Source organism: Gastrolobium bilobum, unplaced genomic scaffold (genome assembly GCF_033153095.1).
Source record: "Gastrolobium bilobum isolate Gb01-03AN ecotype WA unplaced genomic scaffold, APGP_CSIRO_Gbil_v1 utg22006, whole genome shotgun sequence".
Taxonomy (NCBI): Eukaryota; Viridiplantae; Streptophyta; class Magnoliopsida; order Fabales; family Fabaceae; genus Gastrolobium; species Gastrolobium bilobum.
This window is the reverse complement of record NW_026896561.1, coordinates 198,697-226,613: the sequence shown is the minus strand read 5'-3', so window position 1 is coordinate 226,613 and position 27,917 is coordinate 198,697. Positions and strand designations below refer to the sequence as shown.

Below are 27,917 nucleotides of genomic sequence, written 5' to 3'. Positions count from 1 at the left end.
ATATGTAATCACATTGTGTGGGCCTGATCAACTCATAAATTGTGTAACTTGTGCAGAGTCATGGTAAGGTTCAGGAGAACACGATATACTTCTTAGGATCAATACGAACCTATCAATACTTCATTGGCTGAGATGCAGGCGGCTAGGTTAGCCGATCAGGAGGCCACTAGATTGGCCAACGCGGCAATGATTGATGCTGTTCGCGAGGCGAACCGGATAGCCGCAGAAGAGGTTCGTGAAGCGAACCGGAGGACCACTGAGGATGTCCTCGAGGCGAATAGGATGGCGAACATGACGATGATGAGAGTCATGTTGGAGGAGATAAGGGCTGGGTCCTGGTGTAGGCCAGTTTCCACCGCCACTACCGCCGCCGTCTCCACCTAGTGTTCAGGATGAGAGCCTGAGTCACATTGGCAGTGTTGCTCATGTCGCTGAGACGAGGGAGACTCTTGTAGAGCCTGCTGAGGACCGTGATGTGATAGATCGTCGGCTGAATGCTTTCAGGAAGCATAAGCCACCTGTGTTTGAAGGGTCTTTGGATCTTATTGCTGCGGCGAGATGGCTGGAGTCGCTGGACAAGATATTTCGGGTCATGCAGTGTACAGACCCACAAAAGCTGATGTTCTCGACTTACATGCTGGAGGGCGATGCCCATGAGTGGTGGACGAACACCTCTCATGCTTTTGAGATGCAGGGTCGTGTCATGACGTGGCCATTCTTTGAGGAGTGCTTTTTGGGCAGATATTTTCCCTACGATGCGCAGGAGAGGAAGCAGGGGGAGTTTGATCGATTAGTTCAGGGCTCGATGTCTGTTGACGAGTACCTGACCAAGTCCAATGAGCTTGTGAAGTTTGCGCACTTCCGGATGGTTCCTCCTACTCTGATATTTCTGGCTGCTAAGTTCCGCATAGGACTTAGTGAGGTGATTGCTGAGCATATTGCTGGTGCTGCTTCGAGGGACTTTGGTACACTGGTTCAGCAGTGTAAGGACATTGAGGATGTCTGCATTGCGAGCAAGGCCAAGAGGGCCAAGGTCGACGAGACCAAGGGGACTGTTAGTTCCACTCCTGCTCCTACATCCTGGAAGGACATGAAGTTTGCTGGGAAGGGCAAGGGTAAACAACTTGTGATTAGGCAGGCGCCTGGTCAATTCAAGAGGGCTGCTTCACAGCAGAGGAGTTCGATTAGACCTCCTTCCACTCCGAGATGTGCGGGGTGCGGAAAGGAGCATGCTGGTCGTTGTGCTTCAGGTCAGCTGATCTGTTTCCAGTGTGGCAAGGAAGGCCACTTCTCTAGAGACTGTTCGTCGTCGACGGCGAGAGCTGCAGCTGTTCAGGCAGTTCCTTTGCAGATGGTTCTGATGGCTTCTACTTCGGCACCTGCGGTGCCACCTTCTGTTGGGCATGTGTACACCTTGGATAGGCAGCAGTCAGACCGCGCTCCGAACCTTGTTAGAGGTACTGTGTCTATTGGTGGTTTTGCTGTTGATGCATTGTTTGATTTCGAGGCTACGCATTCGTTTGTTGCTACCCCGATTGTTTTGGGGCTTGAGTTGCCCATGTTTGGTCTTTCTCCACTGTTGCGGGTGACTACCGCCACCGGAGAAATTTGTGATTCTACCACTGTACATCGCGATGTAGCATTTCAGTGGGATGGCCGTGAGTTCTCGGTAGATCTGATAGGATTACCGATGGCCAATTTGGAAATCATCCTTGGCAAGGATTGGTTGTCCAAGTTTTGTGTTTTGTTTGATTGATAGTTGTGCCTAGCGAGTGGAGATGTCTCCGTGTGATTCCACAGCCAGTTCCTCGTCTTTTATTGCTACGGGCTAGGAGAGCCTTGTGAGCAGGGACATTGATTATGTCATGTTAGGAGGTTTGGTGAGTGGGACACAGGAGGATCTCACTGGCATTCCTGTGGTGAAGGAATTCCTTTTGGTGTTCCTGAGGAGATTCCTGAGTTTTCGCCACAGCGGGAGATAGCGTTCTCCAATGAGTTGTTGCCTGGTGTGGACCTATTGCTTTAGCTCCATACCGGATGTCGCCACCAGAGTTGGCTGAATTGAAGTAGTGTTTTGAGGGTCTTTCGGCGAAAAACTTCTTCGACCGAGCGTGTCTCCTTGGGAGCACCGGTCATTTTTGTTGTAAGGTAAGAGGTCTTACGCCATTACTTAAGCGTGATGGTGCTCTGTTTGAGGATGTGAAATTCTCTTCAGGGAAACTGAGTGTGTAACACTTAGAATTGATGGCAAGGCCACGTGTGATCTTGTATATGCGAGGTAGTGCATGTACAAGTAGCTTGTGAGTTGAGTGGTCTCCATGACTCTAGGATTTTATGTTAAGTTTGTTATGCTTCGTAAGTAGTTGGCATGTTAACACCAGGGGTAGTGTTAAGCATGAAATGAGTACCATGAACTGAGATAATAAATCAATGTTATTTCACCTTTGACTAACTCACGATTTTGCAGATACCCTTGAGATTGAGGTATACCGTTACATAGAGTTTTTAGCTATTATGTTATTGAAATTGAAATTTTTGCAGGTGTACGTGAACTAAGGTACTTTACTATGTAATTGAGTTGGTTACCTAACATGTATTGGTGGAATTAAACATGAATATGATTTAACACTTTGAACAGAATATGAATTTATTCTGAGGATATTGATTATAATTGCTAGTCTTGTTGAGGTTAGAGTCATGGAATAAGACCTAACTCACTCGAGTGTTATGTAGATTAGAGTTTGTGGGGGTAGGTCACCTCTATTGAGGGAATGACTGATGATCCCAGAGAATCGGATGACGTCGTGACGTCATTGTGAAACTTCGAGTTCTGACGTTGACCTCTTTGTTTGAGGATGCACTTCTCGAGATTGAGATTGTGAGAGTCAGGAATGAGCTTATGGAGAAGATCCACGAGGCGCAATTGCAGAGAGAGTGTCTCGATTACGTGGAGAAACAAGACGATGTGTCTTGGATTGGGGATGGACTTCTGTTGTTTCAGAAGCAGATTATGATTCCTCGAGGTCCGTTGACCGAAGAGGTTATGGCAGAGGGCCATAAGGGACAGTTTACTGTTCACCCTGGTACTACTAAGATGTTTCAAGACCTGAAAAGGAATTTCTAGTGGCCAGGAATGAAGAAGGACATAGTTGTGTATATGTCCAAGTGTTTGATTTATCAGAAAGTGAAGATTGAACACCAGAAGCCGTCTGGTGAACTTCAACCTCTTGAGATTCCAGAGTGAAAATGAGAGAGCATTTTCATGGACTTCGTGATGGGTTGGCCTAAGACCCAGGCTGTTAATGACTCTTTTGGGTCATTGTGGACAGATTGTCAAAGTCTGCCCACTTTCTTCCAGTAAAGGTGAGCTTCTTGTCAGAGCAGTTGGCCAAGCTTTATGTTCGCGAGATTGTGAGGCTTCACGGGGTGCCCGAGAGTATCATTAGTGATAGGGACCCGAAGTTCACATCTCGGTTCGGGGAGGCGCTGCTGAGAGCTTTTGGAACTCAATTGAGACTGAGTACAACCTATCACCCTCAGACTGTAGGACAGACTGAGCGGACCCTTCAGATCTTGGAGGACATGTCGAGGGCGTACACCTTGGAGCAGAGCCCTGCATGAGATAGGTACCTGTCATTGGTAGAGTTTTGTGATTGTGTGTTCCTTGCTAGCCTGGGCATGGGACCCTACGAGGCGCTGTTTGGTAGGAGGTGTAAAACTCCTACCTGTTGGTCTGAGATTGGAGGTAAAAAGAGTTGTTTGAATTGGACCTTGTCCGATTTACCATCTGTCGGGACAGATGATCAGAGGAAAGCTGATGCAGGCGCTGAGTCGTCAGGAGAACTACGTTGATATTGAGCATTGTTCACTGGAGTTCGGTAAGGGTGAGCACGTGTTTGTGAAGCTTTCACTGTCACTGGTGTTGTTCAGGCACTTGGAGTAAGGAAACTGAGCCTGCGGTTCTTTGGGCCATACCAGTTACGTGGTAGAGTAGAATCTATTTTCCTTCCGGTTTGCCTTGCCTTCGAACTTGGACAGCACCCAAGACGCGTTTCACGTGTCTCAACTTCGCAAGCTTGTAGCGGATCCTTCGCACGTGGTGCAACCGGATGTTGTGGAGGTTCAGGATAACTTGAAAACTCCCGTCGAACCACTAAAGATTCTCGATCGTGGCGAGAAGCAGCTGAGGACCAAGATCATTTCGATGGTCAGAGCACGTTGAACGGGGAGAATTCCTGAAGGGTAATTCTGGAAGCGAGAGGACGAGTTTCTCTGGCAGTATCCCGCTCTTCGGGACAGGTATGTTTTCTGATTTTGAGGACAAAATCCTAAAAAGGTGGGGTGAATGTAAGAACACGCGCCATTAATTAAGGGATTTAATTAGTTAATTATGTGAAATTAGGAAATAATTTCATAATAGACCCTAATAATTATTATGAGGCTTTAATAATTATAATTAGTGAGTAAGAATGCTGAAGGTCGCTTTTCGGAAGAAAAATGCAGATACCGGTTCTGCTAGTCGGTATAAATGCGTACCGAAAAAGTATCCCGAAAAATTGTAATAAGTGCATGATAATTACTATAATAATATGTAGGACTTGTAAAATGAGTTTCAAGTCCAAATAATGAGAGCAGGTGCCAGAAACTGGTACTGGCTATGAAAAACGCGTACCGGAAAGGTGCTCCGAAAATTATAAGAAAAATATGATAATTCTTGTAAAATTGAGTAGGTTAAGAATCCAAAGTTTGGGATTAAAATGCTAAGCGTTGCAATTAAAGTTAATACTGTGTTAATTGGTTAAGTGAGCCTATATAAGGCCATGATACACATTTCTAGGTCAGAAATTGTGCCTCTTACATGAACTTTGCTGAAGCCTTTGACCAGCCACCTTGCTTCTTCATTTCTCCTCCCTTTTCTCACCAAAGTCACCACATTTGATCATTGTTTCATTTATTGATCAAGTAAACACTTGAGTGTGAGCATTGGAGAGTGTTTAGGGTGCCTTTTCTGAGTTGTGAGGTTCAGTTTGGGTAGGGTTGAGGGGATGACTTGCTGGATTGGTTGTGGTGTAGTGTTGTTCTTGGTTTGTGAGGCTTCAAGAAGCCTTCTTTGTGAAGAAAGACCCTTGCTTGGGTGGTATTTTCGTGCACCCTTGAAGTCAGTACCTTGGAGCTGTTGTGTGAGCTCCAAGAGCACCCATCTTGTTGAGTTTAAGCTGTGGTAAGTTGTACCAACCTTGGTCTTGAGTTTTGTTGCTTAAAGATGAAGTCTTGGTATGTTTAATGAGTTAAAGAAGTAACCGACAGTGGTATGACCCTAAAACAGTATAAAGATGCATGCTTTAACATTTGAAAGTGTTAAAAATGGAACCTTGGAAGGATATCTTCGCGAAATGCAGAAACTGCATTCTGTCGCGAAATATCCGGATATTGATATCCGGATATGGGTATCCGGATATGGGGATCTGGATATCCGGATATTGATATCCGGATATTGCATATCCATATATGTCCCCGAGGAATATCCGGATATTCTGGGTTTGCGAGGAACAGTAGCGTACTGTTCATCCAGAACCGATCTATGGGTTTGTGGACCCTAGTTTGAGGAAGTTGAACTTCTGTAATTAATTAATGTAAGTCAGAATCGTATGATTAAGGGCTTATGGCTTGGTGAGAAGCCTTAAGACGTAAAAAGTAATGGAAAGGCGTTGTCTTAATATTGTATGCTTGCGGTGCATGTTATTGATGTATTGATGGACCATAACAGATTGTGAATCTGCTGTGTTTGGACTTTGAGCTGTGGACTCTTGGCTTTGGGTGTTTGCTTGCAAGGTAAGCTTTCGTGTCCTCGGTTTAGCCATGTTGTGGTTCTACCATGTCCCATGGGGGTATGGTTATATGCATGCTGTGTTACATGCTTTGGATATTTGAAATGCTGTTGAGCTTTATGTGTAATGGCTTTTAATATGCATGTGTTGTCCCATCTTGACGGTAAGCCTGAGTATGTGGCGTCATACAAGACGGTGATCCAGGGTGGATGCAAGTGGCGTCTTGCACTAGTGTGGGTATTTGGCGCATATAAATCCTGCATTTCTCTGGCAAGTAGAATAGTATTGACACACATGACATGATTATCTGCTGCATTGCACTATTTTATAAATGATATTGATGAACTGCTTTTAAACTTATATTGCACATGTAAGTGAGCTTGGGGTGGAAGATCCTTGAGGACCCCTTGCCTTACTGAGATTTCTTGTTTAGAGATTTCACCCCACGTTTGGGGAATGCTTATTTCAGGTTCAGGTAGTATGGGGACTGATGCCTCTGGCGGCAGGAGGCCAGAGCGTAGCTGATTATGGTATTTATGCTATATTGCTGGCATGACTGGATTTGGATGCTGTTTATGTTTTCCGCTATTTATGATTATGTTGTTGTTGAGATTGATGTTGGGCTTGTTGCCTTATTTGAGTAAGCATGGGGATTGTCCATGACACTTGTTGTTAGTACTTTTAGATTGGAGTTGTATAAACTGGTAGTTGGTCCGGTCTACCTGATGTAGTTCCGTGACTAGAGACTCATTTAAGTTAATTATCTTATGAGGTATTTCAGTTAGCTGTTTTAGTGCAATTTTCATACAGGCAATATTTTATTAATTGATTAATAAGCAAGTTGGTAATGATAATGACATCATAATTGAAAAGAAAAAATATTCCGCATTTTTTTATTAAGCGCTGCTTAATGCGATAGTATGATAACATTACCAGATATATACGGGGTGTTACAGCGGGTAATTAGCCGATACAATAATTTCGCAAAAACTCACAATAGTGAGTGATTTAATGGGTATTGATGATAAGTAAAGCATTAAATTAATATGATAACATAATTAAGAATTTATTTTGGTGATATGAATGGTAGAATTGAGTTAGGTAAGTGATTTAGAGTATTTTGACACTTTTCAAGAAAAAATGTGAATAATGAAATTCTACCGAGTAAAAACAGTGCTGTGAAATTTACCCGAAGAACTCAAAATTGAGATAATTATATGAAAGTCCAATTTATGCCAAACAAGTCATTTTAGGACCAAAATATTAATATGATAAATTTTATGGGTCAATGTGCAATTATGGCAAATATTAGGGGCCTACGTGCAATTTTTGCAAAAACTTGACCTAAACATGATTTAAAAGTGGTAATAAAATTGTTTGAACAATCTAATGAGTTTTGTGTGTTCACAATTTAAATTGATTATGATTAGAAAAAATAAAATAAAATGGGTCAATTTTTTGAAAAATAACAACCAATGAGAAGTGTTTTAATTAGAATGTTAACATAAACTACTATAAGACACCTAAGACCATCAAGTTTGGTTATTATTCTTTCTCTCCCACACGTCGTTCAACCCTTCCTCTCCTCCTTGGCTAAGTTTTCTTTGGTGTTAAGGGCAAGCATGGAGCTCCTTGATTAAGCCATTTTTCATACAAAAGCTATTACACTAAAGTTGAAGCCTTATGTCTTAGGAACATAACCCGCCGTTTGGTTCATCTTGGGTTGCTTCTTTTGAATAGATCGTCCCCCTTTTTGTTTGCTGCTACTGTTCATCCCTGTAAAAAAAAGAAGGCGATTTTCATGAGTTAAAACGATGGAAGTGGTCTCTTGATGATTTATAATGCATTAGGGTTAAGAAACAACTATTAAACAGTTAGTTTTCATCTCCTAATCATTGATTCCATTTTGTATTTTTGGGCTAAAAAACATGTTTAGCAAATTAAGTATGACATTTTTGAATGGAGAAAATGTTGCTTTGTTGGTTTATTGTGTTTATTTTGGGGTCATGATTTATGATCTGCCTTTTGTACATAGTCCATATTTATTTTGAAAGATATGATTCAGTCATAATGTATGTCCATTGATATTCAAGCATATAAGTATGTGTTTTTTTGTGAGATGAAGGTGTCTGTAATATGTATATGATAAGATGTTGTTATGGCACAGAGATAATAGTGTTTGAGCCCATAGATAGGTCTTATATTATATGTTGGACAATTTGTAAATGTATATTTTGTACTGGACTTTTCTTATTGGTAGGGATTGATTATAGAGTGAGATTTGATCCTGATATTGTCCAGTTTACAATCGTCATATTGTCCAATTGACTCTGTTAGAGTTGATACTAGTTATCGTACCCCGATAGTCTTTAATCATTGCTTATGGTTACGAAGCAAGTTCATAAAAAGATAACTATATGGGAACTGGATGTTACACACGTCATAATTATTGAGAAAGTTATATGCAATGTAATAAATGATATGAAAAAAAGAAAAGGAAAAAGTTAGTTCACAAATTTAAGTAAGATAACAACGAGGTTTAAATTAAGTCTTCCGCTTTAGCATTTCAATTATGTTGCGCTTTAATACTATATGTATGCTAACTAACCGGCTTTAGACGATGATGTTACACAACTCACCCATAGTAGGCTAAATCGTGTGTGATTTAATCCAATAGTTATTGGGTTGATCATTATCTTAACCCAAACCCGGCCAATAAATTTATGTTTATTTCACTTACATGATTTTCACTTATTACATTCATAATTAATCTAAGAGTTTGCTAATTTAAATTGCCAATACTTCAATCTCAAAAAATTTAAATGCTCATGGTCTAATAGACTCCAAAATTTTCATAATTTCATGAGAGTGTCCATTTATGTGACAAAATAACAAAAACTTGAAAAAAAAAAACTTCTTTATCTCAATTGTTATGTGAAATGACTTTATAAATTGAGAATGCCACGCACAGTTTTATGCTGTCAAAACCTATTTCTCTCGTATTAAACATAAGACTATTTTTTAGAAACAATTTTGATTTATTTTTTTTAAGTTGCAATTCATGTGAAATTAAAGACGTGGTTAAAAATAAGAAATTTCGTAACAAAGTGAAGTTTGGCGAGGACTTTTCCTTCATATATAGAGATTTACTGATTTTCCAAATTGCCTAAAAATTTTAGTTGTTGGTCACTGGCCTATTTTACATCTTTATTTTTTGAATCATTGAGGACTCTATTTTTCTGGGCTTGACTCTATTTTTTATGGGCTAATATATCGAATCCACAATATAATTTGAGAATATCAAATATATATATATATATATATATATATATATATATATATATATATATATATAAAATAAAGATATTATGATCACTAAGGTAGTGGTTTGGTGTGACCTTATAAATTAATAATTAATATTTATTAAAAATTAATTAATAAATGTGATCTAATAAATTATAATCGTTAGATGCACTAAAATCAACGATTAAGATTTGATATAAGACTTATTATTCTTATAACAATGCAATAGAGGGGCAAAGCCCTAAAAAATAAAGACAAAACAAAATAGAAAAGTGGAAATAAAAGAACAAGTCAATCAGGAGCTGGAAGCCGATTCAGCACTGATTCATCGTCCCTATCTGTCATGATAAGTTGCTGTAGAACCTGAGCTGGAGAAGAGTGAAAAATAGTGCCTGTGGACTTGTTCAAAGCAGTCATAGCTAACCAATCAGCACACCTGTTGCCATTCCGCAAAATGTGAACAAACTGGATGCTCCAAGGCCTATCAACCATGGCTCAAATCCTGACCACAAGATGCAGTTGTCGAGCTTCATTACCATTAAAGGTAAGCAAACTAATGGCTTGAGAGGAATCATTCTCCATTATTAGCTTTTTAAAACCAAGACTCCAAGCGCACTCTAGGCCTTTTAGAATGGCCCAAAGCTCAGCTAGGAGAGGGGAACAACACCCCAAAAAAGAGCTAAATCCACCCAACCAGTTTCTATCATAATCACAAAATAAACCCCTACAAGCAGCTTTACCACAAGACACAGCCCCATCAACATTTACTTTCAACCAAGGGTGTGCAGGCCGAAACCAAGAAGGATTACTCATCTGAACAACAATAAAACAGGGACTAGCAAGAGAAGAAACTTGAGCAAGATTAATATCCTCCAGGTATTTTATCAGTTCACCAAAGGCATTATCAGATATCAGATCTTTTGTAATCTTTTTCATGAATATCTTTGTTCCTCCAAAGCCACAAAAGCCAACAGCCCACAAAAAAATCTCTCAAATTAGAAAGATTGTCAGGTAGGAAGACCAGATTCTTCTTCAACCAACTACAATGGTCTTAATCAGGAAAAAAATTTAGTGGCAAGGCAACAAAGAAAGAGTTGTTCCATAAACCAGCAACTTCGGGGGAGTCTCTAAAGGCATGAAGCAGGGTTTCTACCTTATCACTACAGGAATGACATCTATCAGTTCCAGAACCCCATCTAGCTGATCTGCTTCTGGTTAGGATTCTGCCATGAGCCATCTTCCAAATCTAAACCTTAATTTTCTTAAGTCATTTCCAGCTCCAAATTTTGTCCCAAGGGAAATATGATTTATCAAGGTTTGCACGAGAAATTCTGGAATAAGCTTGTTTCACCAAAGAAAAAGAGGGATTAAATTTTTTCTAAATTAAGGTGTCCTTTCCAGCATAGGAAACAGGAGGAGGGATGACTGAGATGTATTTTAATACCTACTTGTTAAAGAAATTAGCAAGGAAGCTAAAATTCCAATTGCCTATTACAGAATTAGTATAATCAGCCACCAAATCATTAAGAAAGAGAGGATGTGGGTAAAGATGTGCAAAATAACAAAAAAACTGAACCGAACTATGAACCGAATAGAACTGCACATAAAATAACCGATTTTTAAAAACCAGTTCATGAATCAAACCAGTTTTTACAGAACCAGTTCATGAACCGAACTGGTTTTTAAAATTAGTTAAAGAACCGAACCACTTTTAAACTGAACTAAATCGAACCGCTTTTCATTACGTTATTTCTTTATTATTTTTAATTTTTTCATTTCAGAAGAGGATCGACCCTAACCGGTTTCGAACCGATCCTAACCGTTTTCAACCGAATCGAACCATTTTCGAACCGAACTGAACCAGTTTTGAACCGAATCGAACCAGTTTTGAATTAAATCGAACCGTTTTGAATCAAATCGATTAAGCCAATTCGGTTCAATTTTTCAAAAATTCAATTCAATTCGACCTATGCACACCTCTAGATGCGAGGGCTGTTTGCATACATCAAGTAGCTTGGGTATTTCACTACCCACTTATCCCACCAAAAATTAATTCTTTTGTCATCCTCAACTTGGCAAACTAAGCTCTTAAGTATATCTAGCCAGATTTTACAGAAATTTGTCCAAAGCACAGAGTCATATGATTTGCAAATAGGGGACTGTTAGTATCAAAATTTATCCCATATTTAGTCAGCAAGATTTGGGCCCAAAGCTGGTTGGGAGAGCTTAAAATAGACTAGGCCATCTTATGGAGGAAAACTTCATTTTGATTCATCAAAATCATAAGGCCAAGGCCACCATTATTCTTAAGGGTGCAAATTTGATCCCAGGAAACAAGGTGGACTTTTTTCTTCTGATTAGTTTCACCGCAAATAAAGCGTCTTTAGGGCTTCTCAATTTCATCGCAAACACCAAGAGGGATGAGGCCACTATGCATGTGGAACATTGGGATAGAGGAAATAACAGATTTAGCAAGAATTACTCGACCAGCCAGGGAGAGGTTCTTTCTAACCCAATCATTTAATCTATTATGGACTCTTTCCAACATTTCACTGAATAAACTTTTCGTAACTCGACCATGTTTCATCATAGCACCAAGATATCTGCCAAGATTCTCAGTGGGAGCAAACCCACTGCTGTTGACTATTTTACTAGCCATCTCTTCACTAACATTTTTGGAGAAAAAGATATTAGATTTACAATTGTTCACCTTTTGACCAGACTCCAAACTGATTTAAATAATCCATAACCGTGGCAATTTGGTTCTTCGAAGCTTCAGCAAACAACATCAAGTCATCAGCAAAAGAAGATGAGAGATTTTGGGACCACCTTTGCCGCCCGTCATAGGGTTTCAGTTCTTAGTCTGCACTGCATCAACAATTATGTGAGATAATTTTTCCATGCACAAGACAAACATATACGGGAAAATGAGGTCTCATTGTCTAAGCCCTATAGAAGGCTTTATAGAGCCAGCTTTACCAACATTACCAACATTCCACATAATCTCTAAATCAGAGGAAGAGATACACTCCATAATTATCTCAATCAAAGGGGCTGAAATATTTATCTCCTCAAGAACCGGCCTGACGAAACTCTAGGAAATAAGGTCGTAAGCCTTTTATAAGTCAATTTTAATAGCAAAAATGCCTCTTTCACCTTTCATACGTCTCACGAATGAAGCATCTCTTAAGCGATGATGATGTTATCTTGAATATGTCTATTAAGGACATAACTCACTTGATGGGGAGATATTAGCTTCTGCATAATAGACATGAGTTTGTTGACAGTTAATTTACTGATGCCCTTGTAAAGAATAGAGCATAGAGCAATTCTTAATTTTTTTTGATACAAAATTTCTTAATCATTTAAAAATTATTAGAAGATTTAATCTCTTTAACCATTTATTATTGATTAATTCTTCAATTTATACAAAAAAAACATGTGCTATATATATAAATTCTTGCAAAATAAAAACTAGAATTACAACATAAATTTTTATAAAATATATATTTTATCGAACAAATCACTTTATTTTTTATTTTTTATTTTGATACATGATCAAATTAAATCACAAAAACTCGTATGGTATTTTCCGTTATTACATTCAAAAATGAAAAAACTTTACCTACCTTCACTAAGGTAGCCACCGTTAGGGTTGAAAATTGAACTCGAGTGTTCGGTCCCAGTTGCGATGCAAGCGGGGCTTTAGACCTAAAACCCTGCAAACCCCTATTACTTTTGTCCCTTCATTCTCGTTCTCTGTTTTCTTCTTCTTACTCTGGTGGTGTAGGAGAAGATGAGTGGTTGGAGAAACCTTCTTCTACGAATCGGCGACAAGAGTCCCGAATATGGAGCCACTTCCGACTTCAAGGACCACATTGTTCGCTCTCAACTTCGCTTATCCATTTCGCTCTGAATCGATTCTTTCGCTAATGCCGCTCCTTTTTTATTTCTTCAATTTTTCAGGAAACTTGCTTTGGCGCCCTTCGCCGAGAGCTTGACCACTCGCGAACTGAGATTTTGGAGGTAAAGTTCGATTCTCTGTTTGGCATTTGAGGTCAAATTTTTGAGTTTTGATGGTTAGGTCAAATTATATATATTTTTATGACACTGTCACATGTTCAGTGTCTAGTGTCTGATAAATTGTTATCTATTTTTATTGTATTCATGCAGTTCCTTCTCGCATGTGCTGAGCAATTGCCTCACAAGATTCCTTTTTATGGAACCCTGGTAGAGATTTCCCTCTCTCTCTTTTGAACCGCAAATGGAATCCTTTATTTATTTTTCTGTGTGTTCCAATATTCGTCTCTTATTCTGGACATGGTTGTATGCATGAATGTTATGCAGATATGAGATTCTCTTATTATTATTATTATTATTATTATTTTTTAGGTGTGATAGTGTATGTGTGCAGTTTTCAGAGGTTGCTTTATATTTTTGAACATGCAGAATTCTTTTGATGAATCAGAACTGGAAATCCGATGAAATCTTAATTTATTATTGTCATAGTTAAGACAGTGGAAGTGCATCTAAGTATTCTGTCATGTATGTGATCAACTGCTAGTTATGACAATGTACCTGATCAACTGAATTCTTGACTTTCCAAGCATTTTCTTCTTTCTAATTTATTTTTAAAAAATCCTAATATCCACCCGTTGCCCACTTTTTCCCTTTATGTTCTGTTTAATTTTCAAATGCAAGCTTTATAAGTTTTATATTGCACATTTTTGTTACTTGTCAGCTCCGTGAATTTCAAAGGTCCTTTTGAATTTGGACTGACATAGGCAAGTTTGTAATGACTTTTAGATATTCATACAGTCAAAACAGTGTTTTTTTAAGGAACATTATTCTGTTTCTAACATCATAGAGGGAATGTTCAGGAAAGATTTTTAATGAATGTGCATTTCAAAGTTGGAGAGCACATAACCAGCAAGATTTTGACAAAATCATATAAATTTTATTACTTCAATAGGAAATGAAGCAATATAATAAGCCTAGTCTGACACATTTGCTCCTCTCCGCCATTATATCATCATATTATTTGCGGCATTTTGCAACAAATGTCAATTATGTGTATCAGTTTGCTTTGCTGTAATTGTGTTGTTTCTGTATTCTATATCTAAAAGTTCTTTAAAGGTAATTACCATCTCAATTATGTATTGTGAAATTTCTCTTACTTGAATAGTTTTCGAATTGAATTTTCTGAGCATCCTGTGTTTCCTATTTATACATTTCATTTCATTTCAGATTGGCTTGCTTAACTTGGAAGATGAGGAGTTTGTGAAAAAACTAGTGGAGAAAACTCAAATTAAATTTCAGGTAAGCAAATAAGCCAGTGAAGCTACTAAATTGATTTCTTGTCATTGTATTTGCACTGTCTTCATTCTCTTAGTTTATATTAGTTCATTGGCTAAACATGCAATTAACAATATGACCATGTGAATAAGCTGTCTATGATTAGTTGAGTATTTGCTAGTAATTCTAAAACCTAACGGTGTATACTAAAATTTGAAAACTAATGTTGTTTGTTTTCAAAGCATTGTTGACTGCTTGCTATGTTGGATTATTTGGTATTTGACTCTTATTGTCTTCATTTTGGCCACCAATGCAAATGTTTCATGATAGTCAATACCATATGTTTGAGTGTAGTCTTTAGTAACTAACCTTGCTTTACACCTGTCAAGTCAATATTATAATTTTGAACTAGGAATTGACAAAAGAACTTAACCGTAAGTCTTGCAAAAAAGAAAGAAAGAATACAAGTGATAAGTAATATCTGAGTCACATAGGATTGCGTGAAGCCTATGTTTCAGAAGAATGAAAATAATACAATGAAATAGCCCAATAAGATGCATATAGAGGGAAGTGAGTGACTGTGTGAGGCCCCATTTCCAAAGATTGGAACTGGGCAATGGAACAATCAAATAGGGTGCATTCAGTAGGGAACCCTCAGTTCCTTTTCATTTAATAATTCTAACTTATTTGATTTGTCAATTTCTTTTATGAGTATTTATGAAAAAAAGAAAAAAAGAAAAAAAGAAAAATGGTTAACGAATCATTGAATCATGCATTTTGTATCCTATCCATGATATGAAGTCACATCGGTTCGTGCATGTATTACCTGATTCAGAGCCATCTTTGATTCATCATATGATGTGGATCAATGACTTGTCGAATCGTGTGATTCGAATCATGAATCGTGTAATTCTAACAACTGTGCTTCTCCAACCTGCTGTCTGCCCTCAACCACACTCTCTTCAGACCTTTTGTGATGCTGACTGGGCATCAGACCCAGCAAACTGCTGATCAACCTCTGGTGCATTTTTTTTTTGGGACCCAACTTGGTCCGCGTGCTGATGGTCTCACCAAGCCCTTATCCAAGCTCCGGTTGTCCAGTCTAAGAGACAACTATGGGTTTTTGAACAACTTTCAGTTTCCTCATCCACCTGAGTTTGAGGGGGCGGCTGCTAGAGTATTCTACATCTATTCAGTTTAGACTTGTATTGAGTATGTGGTAACACTTGTAACAGATTTCTGTTCAGTAATTGCCTCTGTATTTAAGACAGTTGTCTCCAATTGTCCGAACTGGCTATGATATCTGTATAAATATATGAACTCAGACCTGAGTTCAGATGATGCAATAGAAACAATTTTAGAGATCTGATATTGCCCTTAGCTTTCTCTCTATTCTACACTTCATTTCCAAGATTTTCTCTCTGTTTCTTCCATTTTCTCATCAATTTTCATCTTTGCTACGAACCTTGGGAGAGCCTCATCCAAAAAGCTAGCTTGTAAGGTAGGAGAGTCAAGTTCTATACCCCTTGCAATTGGATCATAACAATCTTCAACAGATCCTGTTTGGTGAAACATATTTTAATAACTTTTTATAGAACAATATTTACTGTGGTTTTTAATCGTTAAAGTTTGTTTTATTTGATGCAACTATATGACTTGTCTATTTAATGGTTCTTACTAATGGTTTTTTTCATACAAACACTGTCAATTTGAATTTGTTTTGTTTTCAAAATAAATATAATTATATATTTAATATTTCTTTAATTTGTTTGAAATGATTGAATGTAAGAATTTATTTAATTTTTACTTTGATCTTTGAGCGCTTCTGCTGTCTCTCTTTGATTTATTCCCTATAATTAAAGTTTTGCTTGATTGACATTTTTTTTTTGTAATTTAGGATGCCTTAGATTCTGGAAACTGCAATGGGGTTCGTATCCTAATGCGGCTTATGACTGTTATGGTAGGTATTGCCATTGTTGATTTTTGATGAAAAATAATGTACCTTTATGGATGTAATAATTGTTCACTGGTACATTCTGAACAGTATGAGCTGAATAGGAAATCCTTCATGTTTTCGGCATGGGTTCATTCTACATTGATAAATAATTGTCCCTTGTTAGAATATGATTTTTCGTGTCTAAAATGTTGTACAGTTGTCTTGTAATTCTTTTTCCTATCATTAGTCTTTTTTGACTTGGACTTACACATTTAATCTTTCTATTCTAGTCCTTGTATGCTGTAGTTTACAATTACATGTGTTGTGGAGTAAGTTCATGCAACTGAATTTAATTTTTTTATTTGTTGCTTTCTTGTGAATTCTTCAGATGTGCAGTAAGGTTCTTCAACCAAGCTCTTTGGTGGTTGTATTCGAAACATTTTTATCATCTGCTGCCACTACAGTAGATGAGGAAAAAGGAAATCCCTTATGGCAGCCATGTGCTGACTTTTACATAACTTGCATTTTATCATGCCTCCCATGGGGTGGAGCAGAACTTATTGAGGTAATTATTTGATGCTTGAACATTTGGTAAACTTTTTAACTTTAGGGAATCTGTTGGCACAACTTTTCTGTCTGCATTATGACCTTGTTATTCAAAATATACCTTTGTTCCTTTTATAAATGTTTATCTATTCAATTATTAAATCTATTAATTCCTGATTTTTTTTGTTATTTTTACCTAATGTCTTAAAGTAATATGAGCTATTATAAATTTGAAGGTTTAATTTCTTATTCAAGAAGAGCAATATTGCATATGTATATATATACGTGTGTGTATGTATGTATTCATAGTGACAGAATCATTTGACACTCACCTGAGTAGTTGGTTTTTGCTAATTTGATGGTTTTAATTTATTGGGTTACACCCATTAATTAATTACTAGTTCTCAGTAAGTTACCATTGTCAGACCGGCGAAAATCAATGATTCAGATGGGGTTTTAAACTTTTTAATTTGACACGGGTGAAATGATCCCGCCACACAGACACATGCACGCTCGTGCACACACAGACACAGATACACCCGCACGCTCACGCGCACACCCACCCACAATATATATATATATATATATATATATATATATATATGGTTCAATTTACACTGGTGTAAGACTTAAGATTCTTACACCATTCATTAACTTTATATAAAATGTGACTTTCATCGATCCAACCCTTGAATTATAACTATATATTACTTTTTTTTATAAAATGTGACTTTCATCGATCCAACCCTTGAATTATAACTATATATTACTTTTTTGTGTGTTAAATCTTGTAAAAATGAAACAACAATAAGAATATAATCAAATGGTTTTTATTTTTTGTACACTTCAAAAGTATATATCCTGTTAATCTTGATGCATATTAATGAAGTACTAAATAGTTTTGGAGTAAACTGCTTTTTGCATGATGAGCTTGCTGATGCCAATGAGGTTTGGTATTGCTAGTCGAACTTTCTGCCCATGCTAGTCTTGGCTTGGGTTTGATTTTCAGCCTCTTCTCTTTGGTAGGCAATATGTGATCCTACTTTAAATATTCATTGAGGTTGGTGGTCTTCCCTGACCTTTCATGTGGGCGTGCCTCCCGTAATCTAAACTTGAATGCACACAAAAAAAAGTACTAAAAAGTTTTGGATTAATTTTATAATTTATTAATATTACTTATATGAAAAAAATTTTCAGTTCACGGTGGATTTTAAGATAAAATTATCCAGTAAAAGGATATTCATTGTTGTAAGAAGGATTTTAACTTATACTCATGTAAGCCGATTGAGGATGAGGCTTGGAGCAGTGATAAGGTTGTTCTTTTGTCAAAGAGAAAGAATAGAGAGAAAGAGAAGCGAGATCTAAACATTTCTCTGATTAATATTGCAACTAAATCAATTCTTACAGATCTCAAAAGAGACAAGTCTTATATAGGCTACAACCTTTCAGAAGCTACTAACAACCTGGCTGAACTGAATAACAAGCTGAATAACAAATTGAACAAAGTACAAGCTGACACGTACTCTATTACACCCCCCTTAAACTCAAGGTGGTCTATCATTCTGTAGCCAATCAAGAACCTTAGTTTATCTCTCAATTAAAACGAGGAGCAAATAAAGGTTTGGTGAATGTGTCAGCAACTGGAAACTGAGCAGGAACATGCTTCACTACCAGTGATTTGGCTAGAACCTTTTCTCTGACAAAGAACAAACAAGTTCAATGTGCTTAGTCCTAGAGTGCAGCACTGGATTATGGGTTAAGGAGACTGTGCTGAGATTATCACAGTAGATAATAGATGTCTGTATAGGGACATTGAGCTCATGAAGAAGAGATTGAACCCAGACAATTTCAGAGACAGTAAGAACAAGACTACTGTGTTTAGCCTCTTTGCTGGATTTAGCAACAAGTGGTTGTTTCTTTGACCACCAGGAGACAAGGTTAGACCCTAGAAATAAGCATGAACCGGAAGTTGAGCGTCTGTCATCTGGATCCGTTGCCCAATCTGCATCACAGAACGCAACCAGTGTAAGGGGCTGAGCAAATGGTGCTGGATGAAGAAGACGACCATAAGTCAGTGTACCCTTTAAGGTTTCTTAGAATCCGTTTAACCACTGTCCAATGTTCTTCAAGGGGTTGAGACAAAAACTGGCAGACTTTGTTAACACTGAAGGCAATCTCAGGTCTGGTGAGAGTGGCATATTGTAATGAACCTACGATTGATTTGTACAACTGAGGATCATCAGCATAATTTCCACCAAATTTGGTAAGTTTGCAGCTACTAGGAATAGGTGTAGAGATTCCTTTGGCATCTATCATTCCAGCTCGAGATAATAGATCTCGTATGTATTTAGTTTGTGAGAGCAGCATGCGTCCATTCGAAAGATGCTTTACTTCAATACAGATAAATGTAAAAGAATACGTTGTGTATTGATCTGTGTCAAGGAGTTACAATATATAGAGACCCTAATGGGCTTAAGTGTAAGGCCCAAACCTAATCCAAACCTAATCCTAATACAGTCAGAATACAGTCAGACTATTTACGGATAAGACAGAATCCAATCATATCTAATCAAATCTAATCATATCATATCTAATATTCTAACACTCCCCCTCAAGCTGGTGCGTATATATTATGAGCACCAAGCTTGTTACAAATGTATTCAACCCGAGGACCTCTAAGAGCTTTAGTGAAAATATCTGCTAGTTGATTAGACGAGTTGACAAAAGCTGTCTTGATTTCTCCTGACTGAATCTTTTCCCGAATGAAGTGACAATCAATCTCTATATGTTTGGTCCTCTCATGAAAAACAGGATTAGAGGATATATGTAGCGCAGCTTGATTATCACAGATGAGTGTCATGGGTTGTTTCTGTTCACAAAGATGAAGCTCTTGAATCAACTGCTTTAACCAGATCAACTCACAGGTAGTATTTGCCATTGCACGATACTCAGCTTCTGCACTAGATCGGGAAACAACAGGTTGTTTCTTGCTTTTCCATGAGATTAAGTTTCCTCCGAAGAAGACACAATAACCAGAAGTAGAGCGTCTGTCCGAGGGTGATCCTGCCCAATCGGCATCTGAGTAACCACAAATTTTTGTATTTCCTTGATCCGAATACAACAAACCTTTTCCTGGTGCTCCTTTGATGTATCGGAGGATCCTCACAGCAGCATCCCAATGTGAATCACAAGGGGAATCAAGGAACTTACTGGCCGTACTGACAGCGAAAGAAATATCTGGCCTAGTCACAGTAAGATAATTGAGCTTCCCAATTAGCCTCCGATAACGGCTCCCCTTGTCCGGGTAATAACTTGTCATTAGGATCCATAGGTGTATCAACTGGTTTACTCCCCAACATACCAGTTTCTTCTAGGATATCCAAGGCATATTTCCTTTGACAGATAGAAATGCCCTGTCTTGATTGCGCCACCTCAATTCCCAAGAAGTAACGCAACTTCCCAAGGTCCTTTGTTTGAAATGTACTAAACAAATGCTGTTTTAACTGACGAATTCCGTCTTGATCACTTCCGGTGAGAATGATGTCGTCAACATAGACTAACAAATAGATACACTTATCAGGAGATGTAATCCTATAAAACACAGAATGATCAACTTTACTGCGGATTAAGCCAAACGCCTGAACAGCAGAACTAAAACGACTGAACCATGCTCGAGGAGACTGTTTGAGACCATATAAGGATTTCCGAAGACGACACACCTTTCCAGACTCCCCCTGAGCAACAAAACCAGGTGGTTGCTCCATGTAAACTTCTTCTTGTAAATCACCATGAAGAAAGGCATTTTTGATGTCAAGTTGAAGGAGTGGCCAGTGACGAACAGCAGCAAGGGCAAGAAAGAGGCGGACTGACGCCATCTTAGCGACCGGAGAAAATGTATCGCTATAATCAAGGCCAAAGATTTAAGTAAAACCCTTGGCAACTAAACGTGCCTTGAGACGATCAATATGGCCATCAGGTCCAACTTTCACAGTAAAAACCCAGCGACAACCAACTATAGACTTCTCTGGAGGAGCAGAAACAAGGTCCCAAGTGCCATTGGAATGAAGTGCAGTCATCTCATCAAGCATTGCTTGGCGCCACCCTGGATGGGAAAGTGCTTCACCTGTGGTCTTAGGAATAGAAATAGAAGAAAGACTAGAAACAAAGGTGAAATGAGGTGAAGAAAGACGGTCATAACTCAAAAAGGTATAAAGAGGATAAGGGTTACGAGTAGTACGTTTACCTTTTCTTTGAGCAATGGGAAGAGTCTCTGATGAAGGATCCGGAGGGGAAGAAGCAACAGCAGTGGGCGATGAGTCAGCAAGAGTCGAGTCGACAGGAGGCACAGTTTTGCGACGCTGATAGGTGAGAAGTGGACGGTCCTCAGGTATAGAAGCAATAGGTTGCTCATCTGGAATAGAAGCACCTGCAGCTGGCAAAGACAAGTCAAGAAAAGGGACAGGAAGTACATGATCAACCTGTGACATCTGAGATGGGATAGAATTAAAGGGTTGTTGATCAAGAAAAGTGACATCAGCGGAAACTAAGTAACGCTTAAGGTCGGGAGAATAACAACGATAATCCTTTTGAAGACGAGAATAACCAAGAAAGATACACTGAAAGGCTTTGGATGTTAACTTATCCTTACCAGGAGTGAGATCATGGACAAAACAAGTACAACCAAAGACATGTGGAGTTAGAGGATAAAGAGGAACATCTGGAAGCAATAGATTATGAGGAATGTCATTGTGGAGCACAGATGAAGGCATGCGATTGATGAGAAAACAAGAGATGAGTACAGCATCTGCCCAGAAGTGAAGAGGAACCTGCATATGAATAAGAAGGGTACGGGCAGTTTCAATGAGATGTCTGTTTTTACGTTCAGCCACCCCATTTTGTTGTGGAGTGTGAGGACAAGTAGTTTGATGTAAAGTACCTTGTGTGGCCAAGAATTTAGAAAAATCAATAGAAACATATTCCTTAGCATTATCACTACGTAGAATACGAATAGAAACACCAAATTGAGTATGGATCTCAGTAGAAAACTTTTTATAAATGGAAAATAACTCAGAACGATTTTTCAATAAATAGGTCCAAGTGCAACGGGAAAAATCATCAATAAAGGTAACTATTGAAAAGAAGTTTCTGTATATTGATTTTGAATAATTTACATGAGTGAGTATTTATACAAGAAAGAATCGCTAAGAATGACAAAGCGATGACTAAGCGATGACTAATCAATCCTAATCACAATCAATTCTAATCAATCACAATCAATGCTAATCAATCATAATCAATCCTAATTAATAGGAAATAAAAACGGAAACATGTTTGGCTTCTGATTTTCTACACTCCCCCTCAAGTTGGGAGGTAAATATTGATCATTCCCAACTTGCCAATCAAGTCTTCGAATGCTGGACGGTGTAGGCCCTTGGTAAGGATATCTGCCGTTTGCTCTTTGGTTGGAACATATATCAAACGCACACTTCCATCATCTAATTTTTCTTTGATGAAGTGACGATCAACTTCCACGTGCTTTGTTCGATCATGATGCACAGGATTTTGAGCAATGCTAACAGCTGCCTTGTTGTCACAATATAGTTTTATTGGTAGGGAATATGAAATCTTCAACTCTTGAAGAAGTCTTCTCAACCAGATTCCTTCACAAACTCCATGAGATAAAGCTCGAAATTCTGCTTCAGCGCTACTTCTAGCAACCACTGTTTGCTTTTTGCTTCTCCAAGTAACACGATTTCCCCACACATAGGTGCAATAGCCTGATGTAGATCTCCTGTCTACTGATGAGCCTGCCCAATCTGCATCAGTGTAGATTTCAATTGTCCTTTTATACCCTTTTTTAAAGAATAATCCTCTTCCTGGAGTATTCTTGAGGTATCTAAGCACCCTATAGACTGCACTAAGATGCTTCTCCTTGGGTGAGTGCATGAATTGACTAATCATACTCACCGCAAAGGCAATGTCAGGACGCGTATGAGATAAGTAGATTAGTTTACCAACCAATCGCTGATATTGTTCTTTATCCACCTCATTCCCATCTTCAATACCTAACTTGGTATTAGGTTCCACAGGTGTCTCAGCAGGTTTACACCCTAACATTCCTGTTTCCAACAAAAGATCTAGAACATATTTTTTTTGTGTTAGAGTGACGCCTGTTTTGCTCCTAGCAACATCCATACCAAGGAAATATTTGAGAGTGCCAAGGTCTTTGAGTTCAAATTGAGCTGCTAGAAATTTCTTCAAGGTGTTCAATTCCTCAATATCATCACCTGTAAGAATTATATCATCTACGTATACAATAAGAATAGCAATTTTACCATCCTTAGAGTGTTTGTGGAAGAGAGTATGATCAGTCTGTGCTTGAATGAAGCCTCTTCTTTTGACTGCTTGTGTGAATTTGTCGAACCATTCTCTGGGAGACTGTTTCAATCCATATAGAGACTTTTTTAGTTTACACACTGATCCATTTCCCTTTTCAAAACCAGGTGGAGGATCCATATAGACTTCTTCATGTAAGTCACCATTTAGGAATGCATTCTTCACATCTAACTGTTGCAGAGGCCAATCTAGATTGGCAGCAAGAGATAAGAGAACTCGGATGGTATTGACTTTAGCAACCGGAGCAAAAGTCTCATGATAATCTATCCCATGAGTCTGAGTGAAACCCTTTGCAACCAATCTTGCCTTGTATCTGTTGATGCTATTATCTGCATTGAATTTGATTGTAAACACCCATTTGCATCCTACTGCCTGTTTTCCTTTGGGTAGGGTCACTATCTCCCAAGTTCCATTTCTTTTTAAAGCATTTATTTCTTCAAAGACAGCATCCCTCCATTTTTGATCATTGAGAGCCTCATGTATATTTCTCGGTATCTTTGTACTATCCAACATAGTATTGAAAGCACGAAACCCTGGGGACAACTTTCCATATGAAATATGATTAGAAATAGGATGAGTAGTACAAGATCGAGTACCTTTTCTGAGAGCAATGGGCAAGTGTAGATCATTTTCACCATGACACTCAAGTATTGGGGTGTTGGAACTAGAACATGGTTCAGAATCCTGGCAGTGTAGAGGCTCTGGGTTATTCACACTTTGAGGAGGCTTTCGCCTGCTATAAACTTGTCCCCATTTTGAGGAGGCTCCTGATGGTGAGGATTCTGTAGCTCCCCCTGTTTCCAAAATTAGAGGTAATACCGTGGCACCAGTAGGTTCCCATGACTGATCTTCATCTACTCCTATCTCCCCCTGAAGAGAAGTCGAGGGGAAGAAATGGTCATTTTCAGAAAAAGTGACATCCATAGAGACAAAGACCTTACGAAGAGAGGGTGAATAACATTTATAGCCACGTTGAGTAGGAGAATAACCAATAAAGACACACTGGAGAGACTTAGGATCAAGCTTAGACCGTTGATGGGAGGGAATATGGACAAATGCAACGCAACCAAATAACTTGAGAGGTAAGGAGGAGACACCTCGGAAGGAAGGGAAGATACGAACAAGACTAGAAAGAGGAGACTGAAATTTCAGAATGCGAGATGACATTCGATTTATCAGATACGAGGCAGTGAGAACTGCCTCTCCCCAAAGATATTTAGGAACACTCGTGGTAAACATAAGAGCCCGAGCAACTTCAAGGAGATGTCGGTTTTTTCTTTCCGCAACTCCGTTTTGTTGGGGTGTGTCAGGACACGAGCTTTGGTGAAGGATGCCATGTTGGGAAAGATATTCTCCAAGAATAGAGTTAAAATACTCTTTGCCATTATCTGTACGAAGAATTTGTATAGCAACTTGGAATTGGGTTTGAACCATGGCATGAAATTTTTTAAACACGGATGCAGCATCGGACTTATCCTTTAGAAGATACACCCAACAGACTCGAGAATGGTCATCAATGAAGGTAATGAACCATCGAGTACCTGAAATATTTTTAACACGGGCTGGACCCCATATGTCACTATGAATTAAGGAAAATGGGGAAGAGTCATGGTGAACTTTAGAAGGATAATGAGCACGAGTATGCTTGGCAAGTTGACAAATATCACAAGAAAACAAACTTGGACTTTTATGAATAAATAAGTTTGGCAACAACTTCTGAAGATAAATAAAATTTGGATGGCCTAGCCTACGATGCCACATCATAACATCATTACATGAATCAAAAGGAAACATAGAGTTTTTTTCTACGAAAACAGCTTCATGAGTCACATCCTCCTCAAAGTAGTAAAGTCCACCATCCTCTCTAGCACTGCCAATCATCCTCTCCGAGTCCTGTTCCTGAAAAACACAACCATGTGGAAAGAATTTAGCAAAGCAATGCAACTCAGAGGTGAGCTTGCTAATAGAAATGAGATTACAAGTCAGAGAAGGAACATAAAGAACTGATGTCAAAGTAATCAGCTCAGAAAGTTTAATGGTTCCGTGTCCTGCAATCTGGGAAAAACTGCCATCGGCGATCTTGACCCGAGAAGGTTCAGAATATGGAGTGTATGAACAAAACAAGCCAAGATTACCTGTCATATGATCAGAGGCTCCAGAATCAAGGATCCAATGATTTTGACTATCAACATGGAAAGCTGTACCTTGCTGGACCACATGACTAGTGTCCTTAGGAGGTTGAGTCAAAAGTCTCTGAAGTTGTTCAAACTTAGTCTTGCTAAGAAAGACACCATCAGAGTAAGAGGAAGAGTGTTTTGAGGAAGCCATGAATAGAAAGAGAAGGGTTGACCGTTGATGAAAAATCAAGTTTTGTAAATTTTTGATCTGACCTCTGGAACAGGAAGGGGAGAAGCCGGCGAGAAGGTCTGTGCAAGTCGCGGCGGAAAAAGACGTTGGGAAGGCGGCGCGTGGAGCTCACGCGCCGGAAACTGGCCGCGCGTGTGACGGCGCGTGCGGCGGTTGACGGCGATGGGTCCAGCGGCGGTCGACTCGTCGAATCCTTCTGAGTCGAATGGTCACCTCACTTTCTTGATCGGAGGTCAGTAGACTAGGTTTCTGTGTTGGACAGATTCAAGGAGGTGTTTAGGAGGTGTTTGACGGTGATGGAAGTGTTTGGATGGTTATTTCAGATTTGAATTAGGGTAGGAACGAACCCGCTCTGATACCATATTGAAAAGAAGTTTCTGTATATTGATTTTGAATAATTTACATGAGTGAGTATTTATACAAGAAAGAATCGCTAAGAATGACAAAGCGATGACTAAGCGATGATTAATCAATCCTAATCACAATCAATTCTAATCAATCACAATCAATCCTAATCAATCATAATCAATCCTAATTAATAGGAAATAAAAACGGAAACATGTTTGGCTTCTGATTTTCTACAGTAACGAAATACCGAAAACCTAAGACAGACAAGGTACGACTTGGACCTCAGATATCTGAATGAACAAGAGAGAAAGGGGCATCAGCTCCTTTATTGACTCGACTGGCAAAAGAGGAGCGTGTATGCTTCCCTTGTTGACATGACACACAATCTAAAGACTGAAGACCGGACAAAAGAGGAACCGTTTTCTGCAACTTTGAAAGACTTGGATGACCAAGGCGACTGTGGATAAGTTGTGGAGATTCTGTGAGAGAGCATGCTACTGAAGGACGAGGCACATCCAGATAATAAAGCCCCCGTGACTCACGACCCACTCCAATCATTTTCCCCGTACCCGGATCCTGCACAGAAACAGAATGGTTAGAGAAAGTAATGGTGCAAGTGAGGGAGTGGATCAACTTACTAATAGAAATTAAGTTATAAGGGATGCCAGGAATGTAATAGACAGATGTCAGGGCCAAGGTAGAGGTCGGACGAGCTTGTCCAATCCCACAAACTGGGGCTTTGGTTCCATCCGCAAGGGTAAAATACGGTAAATGATCAGAATAAGTAAGAGATGTAAAGAGTTCCTTATTACCACAGAGATGATCGGTAGCACCGGAGTCAAATATCCAAGTGGCAAGTGATGTAGAATGAGAAACACAAGCAACAGGATTACCAGTATAAGGCTGAGACTGAGGAGAAGCCTTCCTGAGAGGGGTTTGGAGTGCAGCACAGTCCGAACCTGAACCAAATGATGCTTTGTCTGACTGAGCTATATTTGCAACAATAGAAGGAGAGTTAACCTCCGAGAGATCAGGAGCTGCTGCTGCCATTTAAAGATAAAATATAAAAGTCGTAAACGAAGGCAAACGATATCCAATCAAGAAGAACCACGCGTCTAAGGTCAGACCCACAGAGAAACAATCACAGATCCAGAAAGGGGAGGAGAAGGCGAGCTTCTCTGTCCAAGACCGGCCGGAAAAAGTCGCCGGAATAGTGCTCACGCGCCGGCAGAAGGTGGCGCGTGAAGCCCACGCGCAGTGAAGACAGGTAGCGCGTGACGGCGCGTGGGAGATGCGTTGCTGACCGGACCACCACAGACCTGGTCGCCGAGAAGAAAGGGTCCTGATCGCGTGAAGTTTGGTCGGAAAAGTCGCCGGAAAAAGTCTCCGGTTGCCTGAACAGTGATTCTGACGGCGGGCAGTGGTTCCGGTGGCCGTCGGAGGTGCTGACGCGTTTGGAAAAATCACTCAGAGGCTGTTTACAGCCCTAGAAGACTTGCCGGAAGGACGCACGACAAGAAAGATGACTCCTAAGCAGTGGGCTTAGGTTTTTAAAGCAAAAAACAAGGTTTCTGAGCGGAAGCGAGGGTCCCTAGAACGAAAAAGCTCTGATACCAAGATAAATGTAAAAGAATACGTTGTGTATTGATCTGTGTCAAGGAGTTACAATATATAGAGACCCTAATGGGCTTAAGTGTAAGGCCCAAACCTAATCCTAATACAGTCAGAATACAGTCAGACTATTTACGGATAAGACAGAATCCAATCATATCTAATTAAATCTAATCATATCATATCTAATATTCTAACAAATACCAAGAAAATAATCAACAATCCCAAGTTGTTTCAAGGAAAATTGAGAATTCAGTTTGTGCACCAAAGTCTGTATAAAGGAGGAG

The 27,917-nt window shown here is 39.1% G+C and overlaps 1 protein-coding gene across 1 annotated transcript; it reads left to right on the top strand.

The window, feature by feature from the left end:
* Positions 1-12,785: 12,785 nt before the first annotated feature.
* LOC133300554 (nuclear cap-binding protein subunit 1-like) lies at positions 12,786-18,476 on the top strand. Its single transcript, XM_061500113.1, has 7 exons — positions 12,786-13,011; positions 13,098-13,157; positions 13,305-13,361; positions 14,379-14,450; positions 16,324-16,386; positions 16,751-16,927; positions 18,189-18,476. Exons 1-7 carry the CDS (start codon positions 12,928-12,930, stop codon positions 18,474-18,476), a joined length of 801 nt encoding a protein of 266 aa, XP_061356097.1. The 5' UTR covers positions 12,786-12,927.
* The last annotated feature ends 9,441 nt before the right edge of the window (positions 18,477-27,917 follow it).

What these genes read in the sequence shown, in the direction of transcription:
- LOC133300554 (XM_061500113.1), top strand. Translation starts at nt 12,928, where the DNA reads ATGAGTGGTTGGAGAAACCTTCTTCTACGAATCGGCGACAAGAGTCCC. An exon ending in CGCGAACTGAGATTTTGGAG is followed by an intron (nt 13,158 to 13,304) that starts GTAAAGTTCGAT and finishes GTATTCATGCAG; the next exon opens with TTCCTTCTCGCATGTGCTGA. An exon ending in GTGGAGCAGAACTTATTGAG is followed by an intron (nt 16,928 to 18,188) that starts GTAATTATTTGA and finishes TACTCATGTAAG; the next exon opens with CCGATTGAGGATGAGGCTTG.